The sequence below is a fragment of the Amphimedon queenslandica genome, unplaced genomic scaffold (assembly GCF_000090795.2).
Source record: "Amphimedon queenslandica unplaced genomic scaffold, v1.1 AMPQUscaffold_13174, whole genome shotgun sequence".
In the NCBI taxonomy this organism is placed as follows: Eukaryota; Metazoa; Porifera; class Demospongiae; order Haplosclerida; family Niphatidae; genus Amphimedon; species Amphimedon queenslandica.
The window spans coordinates 33,075-59,528 of NW_003546590.1; the positions used below are offsets into that span (position 1 = coordinate 33,075).

Consider the following 26,454-nt stretch of genomic DNA (forward strand, 5'->3'; position numbering starts at 1 on the left):
ATAACAGTCCAAGATCTCAACTTGAACAATGATAGAATGAAGGATAAGCAGTTGATATAGTACAGGAACTTGAACTACAGACACAATTTGATGAACCTGAGTCTTTTTATCCTTGTCTGTTGGGAGTTCGGTGATGAATAGATGATGATCACACCATAAGTTACTTGCAGATGCTGCTGTACCTCTCCTAATAAATCTGTAACTGCCCACAACAATGAGAAAGATACCTGACTAATTTTAAACTTTTAATTTACAATATCTTTAGTTTTATCAATAATTATAATACCTGTGATGTGCTGTATTTGAGATAATCATATTCATAGTTGGTATACACAATATAAATAAACACTTAACAAACAATTAGCAGCTACTTCACACGTGACCACCAAACCTGCACTTATAATAACAATAAAAAGTCAGTGTGGCCCTACTATAGTTGGAGCATTCATTCTTGTTTTAGTTGGATATTTTGCCTTTTTAAATTCTTATCATAGTAAGTAACTATAACATGTAGCTATTGCTTTTACTAATTTGTACACTTCTAGTAGGTTATGGAGCTGTGTTATTTATAGTATTAGTTACTTTATCAGAAATCTTTTCCATCTGGAAACCTGGTAAGTAACTATAAGTAAGTATAGCAAGTATTACTGTTACTTTATACAGTTCTAAGATAACAGTATTTGGAGCTTTTATTGCAGTTATTATTGGGATTTTTATCACAATGATTGTGATCTTGATTATTGGAGATGATGCTACTAAACGATACCTTCTTCAAACTATAGTAACTGCTATCATCACACCATTCATGAACAAAGTTATGGACAAGTTATTTGGAAACTCTAATAATAGATAGGTTTTATTTTGATTTTGTGTTAGAAAACAATTCTTTTAGCTTTGATTATAGTTATACCAGAGTATACTGAAGTTATGTATACCACAATACACAATATTTTTTGTTTACTATTGAGTTAATTTTCATGAAAAGTTTCCAATTTAAAAATACCTAAGGCTATATATAACCCATGGTTTTTGAAAATTGATTTTTTAATTACATTTTTCTGATGCATATTGATGTCCTTATGCTTTGTAGAAAGTTTGAGCTGAGTCCAACAAATAATTTTTGAGTTATGAGCATTTTATAAATAAGCCATTTGTTTTAAAAAGAATGCCAGAGCCCATGGTTTACTCCTAAATCAACCAAAATGTTATCTCAATATTTCTTGTAAATTGTGATCTGTCTAGTAGTGACATTTTTTGCCTTGTTGGTCTTAAATTTAGGAAATAACCTATTGATCAGTCCATGGTTGCTACACTACTAGTAAACACTTTGAAACATTAGGGGAAGGCTTTTATTTTACATTGTAGGTCTATTAATACTCTATTAACAATAATTTGAAATAGCCAGTCAGTGACATCAAGAGTGGATAATTATTTCTTGGTGACATATAATATTATTAGTATAGCCTAGCCTCACCCTCCTTTAGATATTAGGGGTGGAAATAAGATATGCTGTCTACTCTGCTTCAAAAAGCTCTGTAATACAGTACTGAGATCTAATGCTTCCATTTGGTTTATTACTATGTCAGAAAGAGTAGAGAAAGATACATCTACATGTAGACTATGTAGGTAGATGGTTTTATCACTGGGTGGGGTGGATACACACTGCATGTTTACCCCTTTTTTGGTATTTTGAAAGCTATTCAATTTGACTGTTTGTATTTGTAGTGTAATGTCATCATGTGGCAGGCTGGGTATTATTATTTATTTTATGATTTTCACGTTACTCTTGGTTTTAACTAATTGTAGATTACCATATAGCAGGTATATTCTGTCAAAGTTTAATTTTGTTCTTTTCATTCTCATTCCTTGTGGAACAAATATTTTTCAAACAAAAAAAAGCATTTCCTCATTGCTACATGTGCAAAATGGCTACTCATACAAAAATAAGACGAATCTAATCTTGCTTAGAATGAACATTTTTCCAGAAGAAATATACCTGCTATATGGTAACAGTTCAGCTCAAATTGTTATATGCATTTTATGGTATTATATGCATGCTATTTTAGAGAAGCGATTTTTGTGATATTTGGACAAACTAATTTAAACTTTAAAGTTTTCATCCATTATTGTTATAGTATCACAAAGTACATTAACGATCGAAAACTTAAATGAAGTACTGAATTATCTGAAGAAGAATGGAAATATAAGCTGGCATAGCCTTGGTTTGGAGTTAGGCTCATATAATCGTACACTGAATGATATTGAATCAAACAACCCTGGGGCTGAAGACCGGATTAGTCAGTGTATTTCAAAATGGTTTCAGAGAGTAGATGATGTTGATAAATATGGAGGAGCAAACTGGATAACATTATGCAATGCCATAGAAAAGATAGACCCTGCAGTAGCTAATGATATCAGTTAGTAATTTTGATACATTTATTCCTCTCTGTGTGTAAAAGTTTTTAATAGGAAGGCGACATCGTGTATTGCCATCACAACCAACTGAACAGAGTAACGGTATGTATTCCAGTATCATTATTTTTATGATATATTTCCTCTCACAATTATAGCTGAGCCTGACCCTCAAAAGTATGCTGAACCAAACATGCAAATTACTGGCACACAATTATCTATAGGTACCTCAAAATATTCATTAATTTTAATTGGTCTTGATTGGGAGGTTTTAATTGTTTTTCTCTTAAAGAAGCAAATACTTTGTACTCTAGGTTCTAATGAAAAGACACGGTTAAGGCACTCACAAGGAGGACCTTGTAGGTTCTGTAATAAAAATAATATAATTAAATTTGTGTAGCTCCTACTACTCCTAGTGGAACTAAGAAAACTAATGATTTACTATCTCCTAATTCTCCTCCTTCAGCTTCATCCACTATTGGTATAATATATAATGCATTGATAAACTGCTTTATATTGCTTTGTTATAGTTAAATGGTGTACTAAAGTTTTGAAATATTTTGAAGGACTAGGACTTGGATTTTTAGTAATTTCTATTGGATACATGATTCCACCTATATTTTGCATTTATGTGATAGCCGGATTCATTGTGATGATAAGTAGAAGAGGGCTTGACCATCATTTACGAGGTTTCTTCCTGCCTCTTTACATTCTTTTGATTATTTATGTACTTTTATTTGTTTTAGAATTATTTTTAGAGTAGTTATTGCATTGATTATCATTATCATTTAACCGCAACCTGTTTTGTTGCTAGCATATACTAATAACTGATTTAAAAAATTTTTTTGAGCAACATCGTTTTGTTGTGCTTGGCATAGTCCTTGCATATAATCCATGCAAGTGAATCATAGGGCATTGGTTTAAGTGGATTTACCACTCACAAAACCGTGGTAAATAACATCAAAATACCGAAGGCAAGAGTCCATGGTTTTTGTCACAAAATGTCTCTAGAATCACCTCAAATTTTTATTACATTTTCTGCATGATTACATATTGATGTCCTTATGCTATGTAAAACCAAATTTCCAACAAATAATTTTTGAGTTACGAGCATTTTGAAATTTGAAGCAACATTAATACATTCCTTTGTCTAATGAGTGAAAATTGTGATCTGTCTATAGACTAGTGCTGTTATAATTCTCAGTGCCTTTTTTGTCCCAAAACACTTTGAAACATTATAGGGGGCTTTATTTTATTTTTATATTAAGTAGATCTATTCATGGTCTATTACAAATAATTTGAAATAGTGAGTCAGTGACGTCTAATTCCATATTCAATAATTATTAGCCTGGCCTCACCCTCTTTCAGTTATATTAGGGGTGGAAATATGATATGCTGCCTACCTGAAGTTGCACTGCCCAAGAACTGAAAAGCTCTGTAATACAGTAGCTACTGAGATCTACATTTCCGTTTGGTTTATTACTATGTCAGAAAGAATGGACGAAGGTAGATCTACATGTATGTAGGTAGATAGTTTTATCACAGGGTGGGGGGTGCATGTTGCATGTTCACCTCTTTTTTGGTCGTATAAATTTAAAAAGTTATCAATATGACTGTTTGTATTTGTAGTGTAATGTCATGTTGCAGGCAGCTAGGATAATATTATTGTTGCTTGTTTTATGATGTTCAAGTTACTCTTGATATTCAATTGGTTTTGATTGGGAGGCCTTTTTTCAAATAAGCAAATACTTTTTACTTTAGGTTCTAATGAAGGGATGTGGTTAAGACACTCACAAGGAGGCCCTTGTAAGTTATTTTAATAAAATGATATAAAATATAATTTGTATAGCTCCTACTTCTACTTCTAGTGAAACTGACAAAATTAATCATTCACCATCTCCTGATTCTCCTCCTTCAGCTTCATCCGCTATTGGTATGATACATAATGCATTCATCAATTGCTTTATAATATGCTTTGTTAGTTAGGTGGTGTGTAAAAGTCCTAAAGTTTCTTGAAGGACTAGGGCTTGGATTTTTAGTGCTTTGCATTGGACACTATAGTTCTATTTTTTAAATCATTTATATGATAGTTGGATTCATTTTTATGAGAAGGAGAAGAGAGCTTAGCCTTCAATTACGAGGTTTCTTCCTACCTTTTTATTTCTGTGTTATTGTTTTGATTTTTTGGTTCATTGCACTTTGTCTTGCCTGTGTTATCACTGCTTATGAGTGGTTTTATCATTAAACTGCAAAACTCTTTTAACTGATTTTGAGAACTTTTAAGTTTGTTATCTTAATTGGTAAGACGTGGATGAAATGCAACAGCCTCCCACCTATAATCTATGCTCCCCAATGGTTGTGCACATGCGTGGGAGATCAGTACTCATGGTGGAACTGTGGAACTGTAAAGGACAAGTCTATAGATCTACTCTATACACTTGTCACTTGAACTGAAAAGTAATGGTTGACGTTAAAGAGGTAAGAGTATGATTATCCTTTTAAAACACTCCTTTCTAAAGTCCTATAGTACGGGGACAGTGAACCAAGGAAGAGGAAAAGAGAGCTTAATTCTGGAGTGGATGAAAGTGAGACATTTTCCCAAAATCTTAATGGTTGAACTGTTGAAAATGAAATGATTAAGTCTGTCTGCATGTGAAGTACTTTTCAAAGTATTTAAATACATTCCGAGTACTTTACTTATATGCATGAATATGAATTTTAGAAATGCTTTTAAGCAATTAAATGTATGCAAAAAGTGCCATTATGTAAACTCACTTAAGATTAACAGCATAAATATGGTTTTATTTTGGAAAATTGTTGCATCTAATAAAAATATGAGTGTAGTAAATTTAGTGTCAGTGAGTCTACCTACATCTATTGAGTTTGAAAACTTTTCTAGCTGCATGTACTAAGTAATAGTTAATACATGGGGCAGCGTGTTCTATCTGATTTATCCACACAAGCTTCTGGTCGAGTCGCTAAAAATAGCGCACGAGGCTGAAGGCCGAGTGCGCTATTTTAGCGACAAGACCGGAAGCGAGTGCAGATAAATCAGATAGCACACAACGCCACATGTATTAATTGTTTTAGTGTATAGTTCCAGCAAAAATTGCACATGCTCTGCTATCACTGATATCACACTGCTGCACATTAAATAAATGAGTGTGCTATTTATAATATCACACTGCGGTATTGGTGGGAGTGTTCTGTGGGTTTTATCACAACTGTTAGGCCTTTGATCTTTACTGCAACTATACATTAAAAGTCTTTTAACAGCATATGGACTATCACTATCGTTATTATGAGAAGTTTACTGATGTGTAGTATAAATTTTGCTGACTTCACCAGTCCATTGCAATTTACACCTTAACTTGTTAACTCGGCCTTAGTTCTATAAAAGTTCTTCAAAGGTATTTGATATCTTCTTTGTAAATTTAAATAAATAATGAAGTGGTCATAAGTGATGGTCTATTTTGAATTTAAGATAAGAGAGGGAAATAGTGAGTTTTAGACTTCAAAGAGTAGAAAAGATGGTTCCATTGGTCGAAGTACAAGTACTTGGCAGTGGTACCCAAGCACTCACCTCATGTCTGATCTGAATGCATTAAAATGGTATTGTTATTGTGTATTATTATTATTACATATTATTATTATTATCATTATGTATTGTTACTGTCATTGTATTATTATTGTTGTTAATCACAAGTAGTGAAAAGATAAATAATTAACTGTTGTGTTCTTTGGACCTATCATTGGTCTGTGTGTTTTCAATTTTTTTTCAATTTCTGTATTGTAGTTGGTAAAAATAAATCCACCCACATGGGGAAAGAAAATTCAAAAGGTGTCAGTAGAAACTATCATAGTAGACAATCTATAGACTCCAGTGAGTAATGAGTGAGGAAGAGAAGGAAGCTCCTGTAGCTGGAGAGACTGCAACTGATGGAGAAGAAGGAGCTTCAACTGAAAAGAAGAACAGCTTTGATCACACTTACATTTGAAGCATTGAAGGAATACTAAGACTAAAATCTATAGTAAGGATTCATTTTGTCATAATAGTCTAATTTGATTTAGATGCTTAAAACACTCAGTAGTCTTATATAGTTGTCCATCTGACACCATTTACCATTAAACTGTTGATTTTAAATAACAAAATGAATATTTATGTTCTATTTATTTACACAGCCTTTAGCTCTCATATTTTTTATCATGAACGCTGCTGATTACTACACTGGAGGCGAATGGTTCAACATTTTAGTAGCAGTTGGTTGGATTGCTTTTGCTATCATTGCAATCGTTATTGAAGTATACCAGGAGTGTATATACACAGACTTGTGGTAAGTTAATCTTTCATTATTCTCTAATAGTGTATAGTTAACAAATAAACCGTATGGCTATCTATATGGACAATGAAATGTTCCCTTAATATGCAAAGGGCACTGACACCAAAATGGCACAATTAAATAGAAACTGGCTAAAAGTACGCCCCCAAGGCATTCTATACTTGATATAGTGCATGTGCAATGTAATTTGGTAAGACATTTTGTTGCTTTGAACTCATAGTTGAGATCAGTAACCACTATTCATGATTCTCCTATTTTAATTAAGACCATCCATCTCATGAATAATGTCTGAACACTGGTTTTCATAGGGTGCAACTTGCAAAGCACTATTATCAAGCAATGACATGCATATGGACACATATTGCACCTCTTTCAATTATTCTCTTCCTCTATAGGATGGGATTATTTGCTTGGTATATGTGGGGTGTTGAGGATTAGCAGTTGTGGTAGTTATTGCTGATGCTACTAGGTTTGATGCTGTTGCACTTGGAATATCAGTAGTATGTCAATGACAGTTATTGCCATAGAATACTGTTTTTGTTCTCATTTCTATATTAAGATATTTGGAGTAGCTGTTGCTGTACTGGTTGGCGTTAATGCTTTCTTTGCTTTATGGACATCGAGGTCATATGAAAAGGGAAAGAAAGGATCTGTTGCTATCTTTATTCTTTAAAATAAACATTTATTTTGGCAATACACCTATATATGGAGAGTTACTTCATTATCATTATGACACTTTATTTTTTTAACGTAAAATTTTAAAGAATTGTGATTTTAAGGTCTACCATACAATTTATACAATGGAGCCTGAGACATATTATTTGATGAAGTTCGAGTTTTATGCAACAAGTTTCTTGGTGTATGGTACAGCCTTTAAAGAAGTTCGGCTTCACCATTTGCAGCCAGTCAGTGAGGGAGGGGCTCATTTTGCGGTTAATGCAATTTCAAAGAGGAAATGATTTCACATGACTCCACACCTTTTCTGCACGGAAGAATAATTTAGTTTTGTTTTTATTCTTCTTGTCGAAGTCTTACTCTTTAAAGGGTTAGTTAGTGAGCTTTCTACTGATCCCAATGGCCCAGCAGACCTCATATTCCTATAACTATCAGTATAGCTGGCAGACTACTCCAGGCGGACCAGGAGCCCCCGGCGGCCCACCACCAGGTCCACCACAAGAGACTGCCGCCCCACAAGCGTATCACGAAGAGACGAGGACTACTAACGAGGACGGGTCTAATACTACAACAGTCACTGGAGGATTCAGTGCAGCTACTACAACAGAGACCGGCCCGACTGAGTCTGAGGGTCAGTCGTCACCTAGCGGGAGCATTGGTGCTGGGTTTGATCATACTTATCTTAGAAGCATAGAAGGGATTCTTAGACTAATATCTATTGTAAGTCTTTCTATGATAATTTAGTAAATGTGTGATATACATTGTATGGGTTGGCACATAAAAGGGAAGCATAAAGGAACACTCGAGAAGGAAGGAGGACATTTTCTTTTTAATTAATTCACACCAAATTTGATTATCATTCAGCTATATGCATGGAATGTAATTATTTCTTCTAATCATAGCTTTTACTTAATATTGTACCAAGCCAGCACAATTTATACATGTATAATATTAATGCCCTTTTCTCGCCTTTACTTGAAGTTTGAGGTAAATCCAATTAGGAATTGCAGAGTTGTAGATTTTAGCTAATTTTGGATTGTTGCCCATAGTTAATTCTCATTAATATTATTGTTTTTAAAAGCGCTCATACTTATCTCAGTATGTTTTGCAATGGATATAAATCAATACCCATATGCTGTGTGAAAATTGTGATCTGGTTTTGATTACAAATACAGCAAAACAGCCCACAAAATATGAATTAATTTTTAACTTTTTTTGCTTGATTCATTGCTACAGCCTTTAGCAGCCATATTCTTCATCATCAATGCTGCCGATTACCGTACAGGAGGTGAATGGTTCAACATTATGGTCGCCATTGGCTGGATTGTGTATGCCATCATTGTCATTGTCATTGAAGTCTTTATATTGAACTTCTATGTACACAGACTTTTGGTAAGTTTAATTAATAATACAATCTCGGTTATTACACAAATAATATTCTGATACATATTGATGTACTTATGCTGTGTAGCAAGTTTGAGCTGATTCCGACTTCAATTTTTCGAGTTATGGCCTTTTTTTAAATGGCTAATTTTTGAAAAATACCCAAGGCTATAGCCCATGGTTTTTTCCAAAAAATGGCTCCGAAATCACCCCAAATTTTTATTACATTTTTTGATACATATTGATGTCCTTATGCTATATAGAAAGTTTAAGCTGATTCTGACTTCAATTTTTCGAGTTATGGCCATTTTTTTTAAATGGCCAATTTTTGAAAAATACCCAAGGCTATAGCCTTGGGTATTTTTGGTTTTTTCCAAAAAATGGCTCCCAAATCACCACAAATTTTTATTACATTTTCTGATACATATCGATGTCCTTATGCTGTGTAGAAAGTTTGAGCTGATTCTGACTTCAATTTCTTGAGTTATGGCCATTTTATTAAATGGCCAATTTTTGAAAAATACCCAAGTATAGCCCATGGTTTTTTTCAAAAAAATGGCTCCAAAATCACCACAAATTTTTATTACATTTTCTGATACGTACTGATGTCCTTATGCTATGTAGAAAGCTTGAGCTGATTCCGACTTCAATTTTTTGAGTTATGGCCATTTTATTAAATGGCCAATGTTTGAAAAATACCCAAGTATAGCCCATGGTTTTTTCCAAAAAAATGGCTCCAAAATCACCACAAATTTTTATTACATTTTCTGATACATATTGATGTACTTATGCTATGTAGAAAGTTTGAGCTGATTCCGACTTCAATTTTTTGAGTTATGGCCATTTTATTAAATGGCCAATTTTTGAAAAATACCCAAGTATAGCCCATGGTTTTTTTCAAAAAAATGGCTCCAAAATCACCACAAACTTTTATTACATTTTCTGATACATATTGATGTCCTTATGCTGTGTAGAAAGTTTGAGCTGATTCCGACTTCAATTTTTTGAGTTATGGCCATTTTATTAAATGGCCAATTTTTGAAAAATACCCAAGTATAGCCCATGGTTTTTTCCAAAAAATGGCTCCAAAATCACCACAAACTTTTATTACATTTTCTGATACGTATTGATGTCCTTATGCTGTGTAGAAAGTTTGAGCTGATTCCGACTTCAATTTTTTGAGTTATGGCCGTTTTTTAAAAATGGCCGATTTTTGAAAAATTATAGCCCATGGTTTTTTCCAAAAAATGGCTCCAAAATTGCCCCAAATTTTTATTACATTTTCTGATACGTATTGATGTCCTTATGCTATGTAGAAAGTTTGAGCTGATTTCGACTTCAATTTTTCGAGTTATGTCCAATTTTTAAATGGCTGATTTTTGAAAAATACCCAAGGATAGCCCATTGTTTTTTCCAAAAAATGGCTCCGAAATCACCCCAAATTTTTATTACATTTTCTGATACGTATTGATGTCCTTATGCTATGTAGAAAGTTTGGGCTGATTCCGACTTCAATTTTTCAAGTTATGGCCATTTTTTAAATGGCCAATTTTTGAAAAATACCCAAGGCTTTTTTCAAAAAATGCTCCAAAATCACCCCAAATTTTTATTACATTTTCTGATACGTATTGATGTCCTTATGCTATGTAGAAAGTTTGGGCTGATTCTGACTTCAATTTTTCGAGTTATGGCCATTTTTTTAATGGCCGATTTTTAAAAAATACCCAAGGCTATAGCCCATGGTTTTTCCAAAAAATGGCTCCAAAATCACCCCAAATTTTTATTACATTTTTTGATACGTATTGATGTCCTTATGCTATGTAGAAAGTTTGAGCTGATTCCGACTTCAATTTTTCAAGTTATGGCCATTTTTTTAAATGGCCAATTTTTGAAAAATACCCAAGGCTATTATAACCCATGGTTTTTTCCAAAAAATGGCTCTGAAATCACCCCAAATTTTTATTGCATTTTCTGATACATATTGATGTCCTTATGCTGTGTAGAAAGTTTGGGCTGATTCCGACTTCAATTTTTTTAGTTATGGCCATTTTTTTAAATGGCCAATTTTTGAAAAATACCCAAGGCTTTTTCCAAAAAATGGCTTCAAAATCACCCTAAACTTTTATTACATTTTCTGATACGTACTTGTGTCCTTATGCTATGTAGAAAGTTTGAGCTGATTCCGACTTCAATTTTTCGAGTTATGGCCATTTTTTTAAATGGCCAATTTTTGAAAAATACCCAAGGCTATAATAGCCCATGGTTTTTTTCAAAAAATGGATCTGAAATCACCCCAAATTTTTATTACATTTTCTGATACGTACTGATGTCCTTATGCTATGTAGAAAGTTTGAGCTGATTCCGACTTCAATTTTTCGAGTTATGGCCATTTTTTAAATGGCCAATTTTTGAAAAATACCCAAGGCTATATAGCCAGTGGTTTTTCTCCAAAAAATGGCTCCAAAACTACCCCAAATTCTCATTTCATTTTTTATATATATTTATGTACTTATGCTATGTAGAAAGTTTGAGCTAATTCAGAATTCAATTTTTACATTTACGGCCATTTTAAGAAAACACCACAATTCTGAAAAATACCCAAGGCTATAGCCCATGGTTTTTCTCAAAAAAATGGCTCCGAAATCACCCCAAACTTTTATTACATTTTAAAAATACATATTGATTTTCTCATCCTGTGTAGAAAGTTTGAGCTCATTCTGATTGTACATGTACATGTACAACCAATTGTATAAAAATGTAGTTTTGAAATTTCTCATAATGAGAAACTTTGATATCCCTCTCTCTCTTTTCTCTCCCTCATAAAGGATGGAATTGTCTGTTTGGTGTATGTTGCATTGTGGTCTCTAGCTGTACTAATATGTATCATTGATGCTGCAAGATTTGATGCTGTCGGTATTGGGATCTCTGTGGTGAGTCAATGATAAACGATTCTCTCTCATATATTCATAGTTCATAAGTACATGCACTCAATGTTGCAATAAAACTACCTTAAGGAGACAATTATTAGCGTGTACTTATTTCAGCAATTTTCATGAAACTGACATTTGGCTGGTACTTAATTTAGCATTTTTGATCATTTGGTATTAACGAGTGCACTATAGCACATGCTCTCGCCACAACCAGTGAAGTGTAACACAACAAAATTATGGTTTTTCAAGAAAAATTGGAAAGAATGTTTCTGACTTTCTGTTCAGCTCAGCTTGCTGCTGCAGCAACTGAAGGTGTGGCTGGAATGAAAGGTGTGGCTCAGCTCAATCAAAATATGCACCACCCAGTTTAGTAAAATGGTGCCATGTGGCCTTACTGTGGACAGAAAGCTTTATTTTGTCTAGGCATGCACACAGTTTTACACAGATTTGTTAGGCTCTACTTGTTTCATGCAAATGCTGCCAACTTTTGCCACCTTGGAAAAGAACAAAAGAGTTTATTATAGAAAAAGAACAACTTTTTCTATACCTAATTGGCAAAAGAAATGCTCTGAAGAGCTTGACTAAAAAGTAGCATCAGCCAAAAAATCATCCATGATTGAAAATTTTGCTAACACACACACACACACACACTGACAGCACGAGCGCAGTACCCTCGCCTATACGCCTACGGCGTGGGCAAGGGCAATAACTACTAGAAGAATGTAAAAAATTAAAGGGGTAAACCTAAGCAAGCTATAGATTATGTGCTGTGATCTACATGTATGAGCAAGCAAAGCAATTGCACAAGTCTAAATACAGTAGATCTTGTTGCATTAATCTTGCTTAAATTGCTTCATCACTGACTACAGCCACTAACATGTAAAATTATCTTGCTTACAGTTAGAAGCAGTCACTGAACAAAGAAGACTGTCATCTGTTAACCTAAGCTAACTGCTAGAGAAGTCTTTGGACAGCAGTTTAGTATTATCTTGCTGACCGTTTGCTGCAAATAAGCTCAGACTTGCCGACGACCGCCATTTTATTCATTGTGACTACACCCACTTTCAATGAAGTTATTATTCGAATTAATCAGAAATTAAAGTTAGCACAGACTTAAGTTAGCGATTTTTTAAAATCGCTAAAATTTGCTAAATTAAATACTCACAAACCATTGTCTCCTTATGGTATACATTTCTTGATTTAGCTCATACAGATACATAAATTTTAAAAGTTTTCTTTTGTGATTATGAAAGTTTGTGCTGACCTGATAATAGAATTGTTTACACATTCTTAATCCTTTTTTTGCTTTCTAGTAATGGCAATGATAATAATAATAACAATAATGAAATAATCAATAATTATTAAAATTGTGCCCATTTTATTTCCTAGATATTTGGAGTAGCAGTGGCTATACTGGTCGGGGTGAATGCATTCTTTGCTTTGAGAACATGGAAAACATACGAAAATGGAAGAAAAGGATCCGTTGCTATTTTTATCATTTGAAGAACATAACTATAATTATTTACCAAGTGTTGTCAGCTGAACTTTATAGACGCTCTAATTTTTGTCATGCAGTTGCTATTGATTAACATAGTCCAGTAGCTAGTTGTTATGTATTGGATATCTACCTGTCTGGCGGGTGTTATGGGCGTATAACACCAGTGAGAAAAGTGGTTGAGGGCGTAGCCCGAGATCACTTTTCTCAAGCATAGATACTCTACTATCTATGTCTCAAGGGTGTTATAGCCCATAACACCCGCCTGACAGTGGTATACTTTGGCCACATGATGTGGCCAAAGTATACCACTGTGGCACAATGCGTCTGGCCCATGCTGGCATACCCTACTCTAAGTACTCTTATCTATGGCTTCATTGGTTAGCTTGTCAAACCACTGTCAAAACAAGTAACAGTACTATAAAGGTGGATTCACAATATGACATTTGGCCAGCATACTGGCCAATTTTTAATCAAAAGCATGGGTGATTTGACCTTTTGACGCATGCTTTCCGTTGGAATCATAGATGGTTGGAATAGAACCAGATTCTATTCCAGCGTCAACGTATAGATATTAGAGTTTAACTCTATATCTGTAGAGTATGTACTCTATTATCTATGGTCAACGTAACGTCAGGACTAGCGTAATATTGTAAATCAGCCTTAAAAACATGCATGTTATGGCCTGGCATATAATACCAGTGGCACATCAAAAGTTGCTATGGCAATAAGCACATGCCCATAGTATAATAGATATTCATACCCATTACCCATGTCCCAGAGCATGTTTTTATTTTTAAATGGTAGATCAATAGAGTATGCATGAATGCTTTGTATTATAGAAAGTATCTGTTTACCAGTTGCAGTTTAGCTTGAATGATTTAATGAGTTAAACTGTAAGCATTCTATCCTACAATTTACTATGCTACACCCTCCCTCAAGTAATAAAGGGTGTGTAGGTGGAGAAATCTTAGACCGCTTACTGAGTTACAAGTTACAACTCAGGAATATTTCAGTATAATAAAAGGAGGAAATAGTATCGTGTTTATTAGTCTTTTTGCTGGATGTACTGAGGTTATTGAGTCAATTGCAGGTATTATTAGTGAGATAACTCCTGCTAAAGTGACAAAAGAGAGAACACTCCATTTTAATGACGTAAGGAAGCGACATATCTGACATCATCAAAATTCTGAGGAATTGAGGATAGAATAATTAGTTTACTATGATGTGCATTTTTCGATCTGTGGGACGACTACTAAAGTAGTAAGTCATAATAGTAATTTTAACAAGCTAGCCTATAATATAAGATCCCTGTAGTTTTCAATGAAGGCTGGCGGCTCAGCTGAAGTACAGAAACCACAGCAGGCACAGCTCAAACCCGAGCTCAAACCTCGGCTCAAACAGGACATCTCTCATGCAGCTGTCTCGGGTAGCCAGAGTCAGACCCACCCTCCCAATTCTTGGTGCTATGTTTCAAGAACCAAGGAAGAAACGAAAGTGTTGGCTAGTCCAGTTAAAAAGAAGTCTTTAAAAGATTATATGTGGAGTTTAGTCAACGGAAGCCTAACATTATTGTCCATTGTAAGTTGTGAGTTATTCAGGCATGAATCAATGGCAGCTACTAGTCTACCGGGCAATAGTAAACTACTGCCTGAATCTCAGCATTAATTCGAATGTTAGATAAGCTGCCTACATTTTTTTGAAATAGTTGGAGCCTAAATAGTGTTACTGTAATTCAATACATGTTTGATACTGACTGTCATCATTCTCAGTCTTCCTGGTATATTTAAGCCATTGTGAATATAGTTATATCAAGGTTGTATCAAGTTATGTACTATTTGAGGGAAAGTGATCCGCCACTGAGACTGTCAAAACAATTCAATTCAGTTATGTCAAAGCACCTGCAACTAAGAAAAATCCCATACACTTCCTAAATAATCCAAAAAATTCAGTAGAAAGCCCAATAATCCAACAAAAAATCCAATAATCCAGCCAAAATCCAATAGTCCATAAAATAATCCAATAATCCAGCCAAAATCTGGGTGGATTTTTAATCCCGTATTTTTTTGGAGACAGTTGCGGACCCCTTGAGCTATGTAGAATCTACACAAACACTCTTTATTTTCCCCATGTAAATATGCAATAAGCCTGTAGCTACCCTGGAACAGTGTTGCCTGAAGATCGAAGTGACCACAAATTGCCTCCAATAGCATTGTTACTATTGGAGGCTATTTGTGGTTACTTTGATCTTCAGGCAACACTGTTGCCTAGAATAAAAAGCTGTTCTATTCTAGGCAACATATTGCTTACAACATCAAAGTAACCACAGGTTGCAAGCAATAGAATTGCCTGGTGTATAGTAACCTCATAATAATACTATTTTATAAGCTGCATTCTAGCAGCATAATGTAAAATTTGGTGCACATTATAGTGATTAGACTATCATGCAGTGAGTGTGTTTGGGCTCAATTAAAGGTGCCAGTCCAATTGTGGAAGCAACTGAGCACCAAGAAAAGAATTGGAATTCTGATTGTAGAAAGATCTTGTCATACAATATAAAACCACAAACTGTCCAGCAGAACACCACCTGCACTATCATTGTTATTTTTAATGGCCATTCATCACTGCAAAGATGTTGTTATAGCAACTCTCAGGTGATTGTATAATAATTGATGTATGACTGCATGCATGATGACACTCCTTAAGAATAATTGTTTGTTGTCATAAACCTGCATGCCTATAAGACCAAAGTAAACACAAGATTAATTATAAGCATGTTTATTATAAGCCATTATCAGCATGTCTAAGCAAAATGTTGCTATAACAACATTTCACTAACCACGGATGTTATTAGCTTACAAAATAAAGTAGTTATAAATGCTATATTAGTCTAGTCAATGGTCTAGTGTATGTTGGGCTTTACTCCTCATCGCTATCTTTTTACTTATAAAAGAGGCTATAATTCTTATCCCAAAGCGTCCATTATGAGGCTACACTGTACATGTATCAGTATCACCACTGTAGTCTCGCAGGCCATAAAGACCTGGCTTGTGAGACTAGCACCACAAGTAGATTTCTAGTCTTTGTACCCAAATCTAGTCAATTAAAGACATCTTGCATACGTACCTATTTTTACTTTTAGCATATCATTAAGTCTTAATTATTAACTTTCTTCTGCAGTTTGTGTACTGTGCTGTTCTCATGACCATCTACATTCATCCTAACAATTTGTTATGGCTTTGTGTAGCAGTTTTCCTAAACGTGTATGCTCTTGTTGTTTCAATAATGACAGCAGTTAAAACAAAAGTGAGTTGCTCTTTTTTCTGTTCAAAATTACATTATTATTTTTAGGATGAAAATTGGTTTTGTCTTTTTGTACTCATATTGGATGTAATAATTATCATGAAGGCAGAAAGCAACACATTTAACTATATTTTTGTAAGTTTTTAAAATGAAATAGCCCCAGTTCTATTATTAATCTTTCACAGTTTATTTTTGCAGCTTTGATAATATTCATCAAGAAAGAACTTTTTTGTACTATTCAAACTATAACCCCCTCCACTGATAATGACAAAGATAATACAATTTTTATTGTTTAATGCCGGTATTTATATATTATAACTTGAGTTGGGCGGCTGCATATAATGTGGTTGCTAATATTTTATCTCAGTGATACTATTTCTAATTATTTGATATGCCTTGCTTACTGAATTATGCCAGAAGAGTTCAGTCTCTATTTGGCTATTCTTGTATTCTTCTTCTTATGCCTAATACTATATACTATTCTGTTGCATTATAATTATTCTAGAATTCCAGCTATTATTCATAACACAAATTTTTAAGTGTATTAACTATTATACAAAAAGATCATTGGAACAGTGCTTTGATACTCATCTTCAAGTGAACTAGACAATTATTTTTTTATGAGTGAGCTATTCAAATTCATTTTATAACTGACCATCACACCCGTTGTTCTAGCTCCTTGTGGGAGCCTCATTAGTGGATTTACTACAGAATGATATTTGTCTAGAAAAAATTACTCAATTTCAGCTTTAATGCAGTTGTTCTGCTTCCGGAAACCAAGAATTGCTTCCAGAATTGGGGAGACTAATCCTGTCAAGAAGCAGGCTTCAATAAAGATTGCATTTTTTGGAGACTTATAAGGGATTTTAAGACTGGCAACCCGTAAATTGTTTGTCATGTTGTGCATGCCACAAACTTTGGTAAGTCATTTTATATTAATAATACAGTCTCAATTATTACACAAATTAATACATATTCTGATACATATCATGTTTTTATGCTGTGTAGGAAGTTTGAGCTGATTCAATACCCAAGGCCCATGGTTATTCCAAAAATTGGCCCAAATTTTTATTACATTTTCTGATGCATATTGATGTAGTAACGCTATGTAGAACATTTAAGCTGTTTTCAACTAATAATTCTTAAGTTATGAGCATTTTAAAAAGAATCAGTTGATATTTACCTGATTAAGGCTATAGCGCATAGTATTTTCTAAAACATAGCTCCATAATTACTCGGCCAAATTTTATTACATATGATGCTGTGTAAAAGTTGATTCCAACTTCAATTTTTAAAGTTATAGCCCTATTTAAAAGTGGCCAATTTTTGAAAAGTATCTAAGGCTATAAAAACCATGGGTTCTTTAAAAATTGGCTTCAAAATCACCCCCGTTTAGTGCATGTTTTAGGCCATCATTTATGAAATAAAGAAATTCTTTTATTACATTTTTGATGCATAAACGTACAATCAATTGTGTATTTCTTGAAGCAAGAAATTTTGCTATCCCTCTCACTCCCCTATGATTATATGATTATTATATATATGATCATCTATGATTATCTATAATTATAGATAGAAATAATAATAGAGCAAATAATAATAATAATAATAATAATAATAATATCAACTTGACAAAGACAAAGTTAACAAATAAAAAGCAAAAGTTGGTAATGGTGTCTCTGAAGGACTCAATGACCGAATCAGAGAGCCTAAGATTAAATTAATTACACTACATTAAAAATTAAATTTAAATTTAAAACAGAACATAATATTAAAATGAGGAAAAATTAGGAGTTTTGGGGGGAGTGAGAACATTTATCACATGGACATGATAAGTGATAGGTGCATGGGTGGTCAACATTATAAGAGTTGAGAAAATGTTTCCATAGAAACTTTTTCACCTTCATACAGTTTGTAGTGGGAGAGAGACTTAAATCGAAAATGAGTTTACTCTAGATAATAGAGTTTACTTTATTATCTATAATAAGATAATAGAAATAATAAAGTAAATGAAAGTGAGTTTACTCTAGATTAGAGTTTACTCTATTATCTGTGATTATAGGAACGACCTGGGGGCTACGCCCCCAGGTCTTTACAAATTATGAGATTAGAATTACTAAGAATACGATGAGCATTTTTCGATCTGTGGGACTGGGACTACTACTAAAGTAGTAAGTGTTGATAGTAATTTAACAAGCTAGCCTATACTATAAGATCCCTGTAGTTTTCAATGATGGCTGGCGGTTCAGCTGAAGTACAGAAACCACAGTTCAAACAGGCCAACTCTCATCCAGCTGTCTCGATATCGGGTAGCCAGACCCACCCTCCCAAAGCTTGGTGCTATGTTTCAAGAACCAAGGAAGAAACAGAAGTGTTGGCTAGTCCAGTTAAAAAGAAGTCTTTAAAAGATTATATGTGGAGTTTAGTCAATGGAAGCCTGACATTATTGTCCATTGTAAGTTGTGAGTTATTCCGTGGCATGAATCAATGGCAGCTACTAGTCTACCGGGCAATAGTAAACTACTGCATGAATCTCGGCATTAATCCAAGTGTTAGATAAGCTGCCTACATTGTTTTGAAATAGTTGGAGCCTAAATAGTGTTTTTGTAATTCAATACATGTTTGATACTGACTGTCATCATTCTCAGTCAGTCTGCCTGGTATATTTAAGCCATTGTGAATATAGTTATATCAAGGTTATATCAAGTTATGTACTATTTGAGGGAAAGTGATCCGCCACTGTGACTGTTAAAACAATTCAATTTAGCTATGTCAAGGGACCCGCAACTAAGAAAAATCCCATACACTTCCTAAATAATCCAAAAAAATCCAGTAGAAAGCCCAATAATCCAACATAAAATCCAATAATCCAGCCAAAATCTGGGTGGATTTTTAATCCCGTACACTTTTGGAGACAGTTGCGGACCCCTTGAGCTATGTAGAATCTACACAAACACTCTTTATTTTCCTCCTGTAAATATGCAATAAGCCTGTAGCTACCCTGGAATAATAAGCTGCATTCTAGCAGCATAATTAAAGGTGCCAGCCCAATTGTGGAAGCAACTGAGCACCAAGAAAAGAATTGGAATTCTGATTGTAGAAAGATCTTGTCATACAATATAAAACCACAAACTGTCCAGCAGAACACCACCTGCACTATCATTGTTATTTTTAATGGCCATTCAAGGCATTCATCACTGAAAAGACAGTGTTATAGCAATTCTCAGGTTATTAATAATTGATGTATGATTGATAAACCTGCTTGCTTATAAGACCAAAGTAAACACAAAATATAAGCATGTTTATTATAAACTATCATCAGCATGTCTAAGCAAAATGTTGCTATAGCAACATTTCACTAACCACGGATGTTATTCGTATAGCGGGAAATTTTGGAGGGACTAAAATTTGGCAAATTGCTAAATTTTGGTGATTGGCGGATTTTAATTTGGCGAATTGGTGGCCATGTGCCATTGAGCATGCGTATAATGGCTCAAAATGGCAGGTTTTATTTTGGCGAATGGCTACCAAAACGCCAAATTCGCCAAATTTAATTCCCTCCAAAATTTCCCACTATACGGTACCTTACAAAATAAAGTAGTTATAAATGCTATATTAGTCTAGTCAATGGTCTAGTGTATGTTGGGCTTTATTCCTCATCGCTATCTTGTCACTTATAAAAGAAGCTATAATTCTTATTCCAAAGTGTCCATTATGAGGCTACACTGTACATGTATCAGTATTACCACTGACAGTAGTCTCGCAGGCCATGAAGACCTGTATGGTTTGTGAGACTAGCACCACAAGTAGTCTTTGTACCCAAATCTAGTCAATTAAAGACACCTTGCATACGTACCTATTTATACTTTTAGCATATCATTAAGTCTTAATTATTAACTTTCTTCTGCAGTTTGTGTACTGTGCTGTTCTCATGACCATCTACATTCATCCTAACAATTTGTTATGGCTTTGTGTAGCAGTTTTCCTAAACGTGTATGCTCTTGTTGTTTCAATAATGACAGCAGTTAAAACAAAAGTGAGTTACTCTTTTTTATGTTCAAAATTACATTATTATTTTTAGGATGAAAATTGGTTTTGTCTTTTTGTACTTATATTGAATATAATAATTATCACGAAGGCAGAAAGTAACACATTTAACTATATTTTTGTAAGTTTTATGAATGAAATAGTTCTATTATTAATCTTTCACAGTTTATTTTTGCAGCTTTGATAATATTCATCAAGAAAGAACCTTCTTGTACTATTCCGCAAACTATAACTCCCTCCACTGACAATGACAAAGATAATACAATTTTTATTGTTTAATGCCGGTATTTATATATTATAACTTGAGTTGGGCGGCTGCATATAATGTGGTTGCTAATATTTTATCTCAATGACTCTATATCAAATTATTTGATATGCCTTGCTCACTGAATTATGCCAGAAAAGTTCTATATTTAGCTATCCTTATATTCTTTTTCTTGAGGCCTATACTACTATTCTGTTGCATTATAATTATTCTAGAATTCCAGTTATTATTCATAATGCAAATTTTAAAGTGTATTAACTATTATACAAAAAATCTTTGGAACAGTGCGTTGATACTCATCTTCAAGTGAACTTGACAATTATTGTTTTATGAATGAGCTATTCAAATTCATTTTATAACTGACCATCACACCCGTTGTTCTCCTTGTGGGAGCCTCTAGTGGATTTACTACAGAATGATATTTGTATCATTGATGCCACCAAATTTGATGCTATTGGTATTGAGATCTCTGCATGTGGTAAGTCAATGATAAACAATTCTCTCCTATAATCATAGTCTATAAGTACATCCACTTAATTTTTGCAATAAAATTATACATTTCTCATTTAAGCTCATATCGACATAATACTTTAGAAGTTTTGTTTCGTGATTATGAAAATTTTCAAGTTGACCTTAAATTTCCTGATACAGACTTTTCCTTGCACTTTCTAATCCTTTTTTACCTTTTAGTACTGAATGACAATGATATTAATTGTAATAACAAAATAATTAATTATTATTAAAATTGTGCCCATTTTATTTCCTAGATATTTGAAAGAGCATGCATGGTGGCTATACTGGTTGGTGTGAATGCTTTCTTTGCTTTGAGAACATGGAAACGTAGGAAAATTAAAGAAAAGGATCCGTTGCTAATTTTATCATTTGAAAGACTCTATTATTTAGTAAGTGTTGTCTGCTGAACTTTATATACTGTAACACTCTAATTTTTGTCATGCAGTAGCTATTGATTAACATAGCCCAGTAGTTATTATTGAATATTCTTGCCCAGAACAGCTTTTCCTTTTTTGTATTGTAGATTGATAAAGCATGCATGACTGCTTTATTTAGAAAATCTGTTTGCCATTCAATGAGCTAAACTGTAAGCATTCTATACTGCAATTTACTATGCCTACACCCTCCCTTAAATAACGAAGTGTATCTAGTCTAGGTGGAGAAGTCGGAGACCAGTAGGCTGAGTTACAACTTAAGAATATTCTACTGTAATAAAAAGAGAAAATGGTATCGTGTTTATTTGCTGGATGCTTTTGAGTCAATTGCAGGTACTATTAGTGACATAACTGCTGCTAAAATAGAGGAAGTGACATGATCTGACATCATGATTATTTATAGATCTAATTATGAGGCTAGAACATAGGTAGTTAGTACTATAATTACTATGATGAGCATTTTTCGATCTGGGGGATTACTACTAAACTAGTAAGTGTTGATAGTAATTTAAAAAGCTAGCCTATAATATAAGATCCCTGTAGTTTTCAATCATGATGGCTGGCGGTTCAGCTGAAGTACAGAAACCACAGCAGGCACAGTTCAAACAAGATATCTCTCATGCAGCTGTCTCGGGTAGCCAGATCCACCCTCCCAAGGCTTGGTGCTATGTTTCAAGAACCAAGGAAGAAACAAAAGTGTTGGCTAGTTCAGTTAAAAAGAAGTCTTTAAAAGATTATATGTGGAGTTTAGTTAATAATGGAAGCCTAACATTATTGTCCATTGTAAGTTGTGAGTTATTCATGAATCAATGGTAGCTATACTACAGGCTACAATAGTAAAACTTTATTCAACCCAAATGTTACCATTGTTTTGAAATAGCTAGTGGCTAAAAGTTGTAGTGTTTCTGTATTCAATGCATGTTGATGCTAACTGGCATCATTTTCAGTCTGCCTGGTATGAATTCAGTATAGATTATCAAATTATACTATTTTAAAGGAAAGTGACCTGCCAGACTGTCAAAACAATTTAATTTAGCTAGATCTATGTACACAAACACTCCTTAATGCCCCCATGTGAAATATGCAATCATTAACTTGGTAATGTGTACATGAATGTGCATATATAAGTTCTCTTCTTTTCAAAAACACACAACTTAATTAATCTATTTATAACCAGCAACAGTATAATAATAATAATGCATACTGACAATAATAATAATAGTACATAGTAATCATAATTTTACAATACATAAGGGTAATGATAAATTTTAGGTGATTGGCAGATTTTAATTTGGCACATTTGTGGCCATGTGCCATTGAGCATGCATATAAGTGCTGAAAATGCTGAATTTTTATTTTGGCGAATTGATATCAAAACGCCGATTCACCAAATTTAATTCCCTCCAAGACTTTTTGCTATATAGTATTTTATAAGCTACATATAGCAGCATAATGGATAATTTGGTGCATGTTAGAGTTATTAGAATATCATGCAGTAAGTGTGTCTGGGGTCAATTAAAGGTGCCAGCCCAATTGTGGAAGCGACTGAGCACCTGCCAAGAAAAAAATTTAGAGTTCTGATTGTAGAAAATCTTGTCAAATGATCATACAATATAAAACCACAAACTATCATGCAGAACACAACCCACACTATCTTTGTTATTATTAATGGCTGCAACAATATTGACTGTTTGACACTCCTCAACAAAATTTGTTTGCTGTGGTAAACATGCATCAAGCAACATGTTCCTTGTTACTAGCTGGCAACATTTTGCTTACAAGATTAAACTAACCACAGATGCTATTTGCTTATAAAATCAAAGTAATCACAAATGCCATTAGCCTAGTGTATGTTGGACTTTACTCTTCATCACTATCTTGTTATTTATGAATAACTATAATACTTGTCCCAAAGTATGCATGTTATATATAGAGGCTACACTGTACATGTATCACCACAGTAGTCTCGTAGGTCATGAAGATGCACCACAAGTATACTACGTCCCAACTGAGAATGGACCGGAAGTGGAAGCAGTTGCATGGAATTTAAAATATGTGTGACGAAAGCAACATACGTCACAATGCGTTATTTTACGTGCGTGATAATGATATTCATGAAAGGCGTGGTCAATACTGTGCAGCCGCGTGGTGCCGCGAGCTTCACTCCAGTCTTCACTATAGTCTTTGTAGCCGAATGTAGTCAATTAAAGAAACTTTACATATAGTAATGTGCCTGTTTATACTTTTAGCATAGCATTAAGTCTTAATTCTTATCTTTCTTCTGCAGTTTGTGTACTGTGCTTTTGTCATGATCATCTACGCTAATCCTAACAATTTGTATTGGTGTATTGAAGCAGTTTTCCTAAACATGTATGCTCTTGTTGTATTAATAATGATTGGAGTTAAAACAAAAGTGAGTTACTTTCTTTTATGTTCAAAATTATATTATTATTTTTAGGATGAGAGTTTGTTTTGTCTTTTTGTACTAATATTGGATATAACAATTATCATGAAGGCAGAAAATAATCCATTTAACTATATTTTTGTAAGTTTTATGAATGAAATAGTTCTATTATTAATCTTTCACAGTTTATTTTTGCAGCTTTGATATTATTCAACAAGAAAGAACTCTTTTGTGCTGTTCAAACTAAAATTTCCTCCACTGATAATGACAAAGTTGATACAATTTTTATTGTTTAACACCATTATTTATAAATTATAACTTGAGTTGGGCTGCATATAATGTGGTTGCTAATATTTTATCTCAATGATACTATTTCTAATTATTTGATATGACTTGCTTACTGAATTATGCTAGAAGAGTTATCTATTTAGCTATTCTTGTATTCTTCTTCTTATGCCTATACTATATACTATTTTATTGCATTCATCATTCTAGAATTCAAGCTATTATTCATAATGCAAATTTTTAAGTGTATTAACTATTATACAAAAAGATCTTTGGAATAGTGCTTTGATACTCATCTTCAAGTGAACTAGACAATTATTGTTTTGTGAATGAGCTATTCAAATTCATTTTATAACTGACCATCATACCACCTATAATGGTGCCTCACTGTCAGTTGAGTTACAACATTTGTCTGGAAAAAATTACTCAAGTTCAATAAAATTGCTTTTAAGATTTTTTAAAGGGATCAGTCTTAACAGTGGCATCCATCATAAGTCATAAATATGAACTACTATTGTATATTGATGGGGATCTCATCTTGGAACCTTGCTTGAACTATTTCAAATGGTCATAGTGAGTCATCACATACATCAAAAACACCAGCCAACTGTGTTCCACAATATTGCAATGAGAGCCAATCAAGAAGAGGTTCTGCTCTCATGAAGCAGCTTAATAACAATAATAATATACATGTAGTACATAACAATACTGACAAAGCAATTATACTACTTATTTTCCGTAATTTACAATCAATTTTTGTTCATTAATATTCATTATCATTAATCATGTCGGTATCATATCAGTATAGTATCACCATGTGTGATCCCACATTCCAGTAGTTGCTATGTAAAATTCTAAAAAAGCAGCGCTCATGATCAGTGAAAACCCTGACTCAATTGAGCTAAAACAAAAAGATGGCTATCGAGAAAAAGGTGATGACTGCATTCTCAACGTAGCAGCTCTATCAGAAACTAGATCTAACATGGAATCGAGCAAAACTAACCCTGTTGAACAAAAGAAAGAAAAAGCAAAGGAATACTTTTGGAGATTTGTTGCAGGGATCTTAAGACTAACGTCCATTGTAAGTCAGGATTGAAATTTGTATAATATAAATTATTGATAGATCTTAAACTTAACATTATGTCAGTAGTAGTATATTAGAGCTAGACTCATCCCCTTTTTGACGTCCAATGTAGTCTGGACACGCCCCTTCTGCAGAAGGGGCATGTCCAGACTACGTCCAATGCAATCGGCCAAATTTCAAAAGGGGAGGAGCTGGCTATACGAGCCTCAACTATTATAAGGCTATGTGTACTGTCACGTCATTGTGGCTTGGTGACATGTAATGGATAATAATTAATTTATGAGGGAACTTTAATTAATAACAATCTGTTTTAACTAATAGTAGCCATAAATTACCAGCCTAAACATGTGTTTAACAATCGGGAGCTAGTTGAGCGATAGAAGATGGTACCTTCTTATGCCTATACATTCTTGACAGTCTTGGTGGTTTCAGCCTGATACAACAATATCAAGGAAGCCACGATATTTGTAAACATTATACATTTCCAAATTCCACAGACACCTTCTATCATAAACACCTCATGGAAGGTGTTTATCCACATTATTGAGCTATCTCCTGATCTGAATATTAATAATAACAATATTGTAACCACAAACTATGCTTTATGGTAACAGGTGTTATAATTTTTATAGCAACACTTAGTGCATCCAGACCATTTTTTGACCTTTTTTCAGAACTTGTATACCTCGATTGTTGTGTGTGTGTGTCAGTTCTGTAAAACATTATTAAACATTAAATATTAGGCATAATTTTGCTGCTTAGCAAGGCCTAAGGTAATGAGATTATATCTGTATAGTAGGTTTATTTCTTTTGTTTCCAACTTTGTGGGTTTAATTTTTGCTATAATGTGAAGAGACTGTCTCAATCTATTTTGTAATTTTGTA

General features: G+C 33.7%; 7 protein-coding genes across 8 annotated transcripts in view; all 7 read left to right on the forward strand.

Annotated features, from left to right (window-relative positions):
- The window catches only part of LOC109584735 (uncharacterized), a 2,313-nt gene extending 1,321 nt beyond the window's left edge, over window positions 1–992 (forward strand). The window contains exons 4-6 of the mRNA XM_020000566.1: window positions 435–493; window positions 546–614; window positions 664–992. Of these exons, the coding sequence (XP_019856125.1) occupies window positions 435–493; window positions 546–614; window positions 664–674 (139 nt within the window). The 3' untranslated portion in view covers window positions 675–992. The remainder of the gene's footprint in view (window positions 1–434; window positions 494–545; window positions 615–663) is intronic.
- On the forward strand, window positions 722–3,247 carry LOC109584728 (uncharacterized). The gene is made up of 6 exons (XM_020000557.1): window positions 722–814; window positions 2,114–2,417; window positions 2,470–2,517; window positions 2,571–2,771; window positions 2,813–2,893; window positions 2,943–3,247. The coding sequence occupies exons 1-6, from the start codon at window positions 722–724 to the stop codon at window positions 3,173–3,175; spliced, it is 960 nt and encodes a 319-aa protein (XP_019856116.1). The 3' UTR covers window positions 3,176–3,247.
- A 4,457-nt stretch (window positions 3,248–7,704) lies between these two features.
- Window positions 7,705–13,348, forward strand: LOC100635744 (uncharacterized). Its single transcript, XM_003388963.3, has 4 exons — window positions 7,705–8,147; window positions 8,664–8,819; window positions 11,636–11,740; window positions 13,130–13,348. Exons 1-4 carry the CDS (start codon window positions 7,827–7,829, stop codon window positions 13,241–13,243), a joined length of 696 nt encoding a protein of 231 aa, XP_003389011.1. The 5' UTR covers window positions 7,705–7,826; the 3' UTR covers window positions 13,244–13,348.
- Window positions 13,349–14,439: 1,091 nt separating this feature from the next.
- On the forward strand, window positions 14,440–17,066 carry LOC109584737 (uncharacterized). Its single transcript, XM_020000568.1, has 5 exons — window positions 14,440–14,498; window positions 14,553–14,816; window positions 16,416–16,541; window positions 16,587–16,673; window positions 16,724–17,066. The coding sequence occupies exons 2-5, from the start codon at window positions 14,559–14,561 to the stop codon at window positions 16,832–16,834; spliced, it is 582 nt and encodes a 193-aa protein (XP_019856127.1). The 5' UTR covers window positions 14,440–14,498; window positions 14,553–14,558; the 3' UTR covers window positions 16,835–17,066.
- A 287-nt stretch (window positions 17,067–17,353) lies between these two features.
- LOC109584739 (uncharacterized) lies at window positions 17,354–20,950 on the forward strand. Of its 2 annotated transcripts, XM_020000570.1 has the most exons (5): window positions 17,355–18,709; window positions 18,763–18,993; window positions 20,449–20,574; window positions 20,620–20,706; window positions 20,751–20,950. In XM_020000570.1, the coding sequence occupies exons 2-5, from the start codon at window positions 18,769–18,771 to the stop codon at window positions 20,862–20,864; spliced, it is 552 nt and encodes a 183-aa protein (XP_019856129.1). In that variant the 5' UTR covers window positions 17,355–18,709; window positions 18,763–18,768; the 3' UTR covers window positions 20,865–20,950. The 2 variants fall into 2 exon arrangements, with proteins under 2 accessions (XP_019856131.1, XP_019856129.1); XM_020000572.1 differs by having other exon boundaries at window positions 17,354–18,993.
- Window positions 20,951–22,250: 1,300 nt separating this feature from the next.
- On the forward strand, window positions 22,251–24,717 carry LOC109584738 (uncharacterized). Its single transcript, XM_020000569.1, has 5 exons — window positions 22,251–22,287; window positions 22,341–22,580; window positions 24,085–24,210; window positions 24,256–24,342; window positions 24,387–24,717. Exons 2-5 carry the CDS (start codon window positions 22,350–22,352, stop codon window positions 24,495–24,497), a joined length of 555 nt encoding a protein of 184 aa, XP_019856128.1. The 5' UTR covers window positions 22,251–22,287; window positions 22,341–22,349; the 3' UTR covers window positions 24,498–24,717.
- Window positions 24,718–25,292: 575 nt separating this feature from the next.
- LOC109584729 (uncharacterized) overlaps window positions 25,293–26,454 on the forward strand; it is a 3,486-nt gene continuing 2,324 nt past the window's right edge. Inside the window, exon 1 of the mRNA XM_020000558.1 lies at window positions 25,293–25,567. Coding sequence (XP_019856117.1) covers window positions 25,358–25,567 — 210 coding nt within the window. The 5' untranslated portion in view covers window positions 25,293–25,357. The remainder of the gene's footprint in view (window positions 25,568–26,454) is intronic.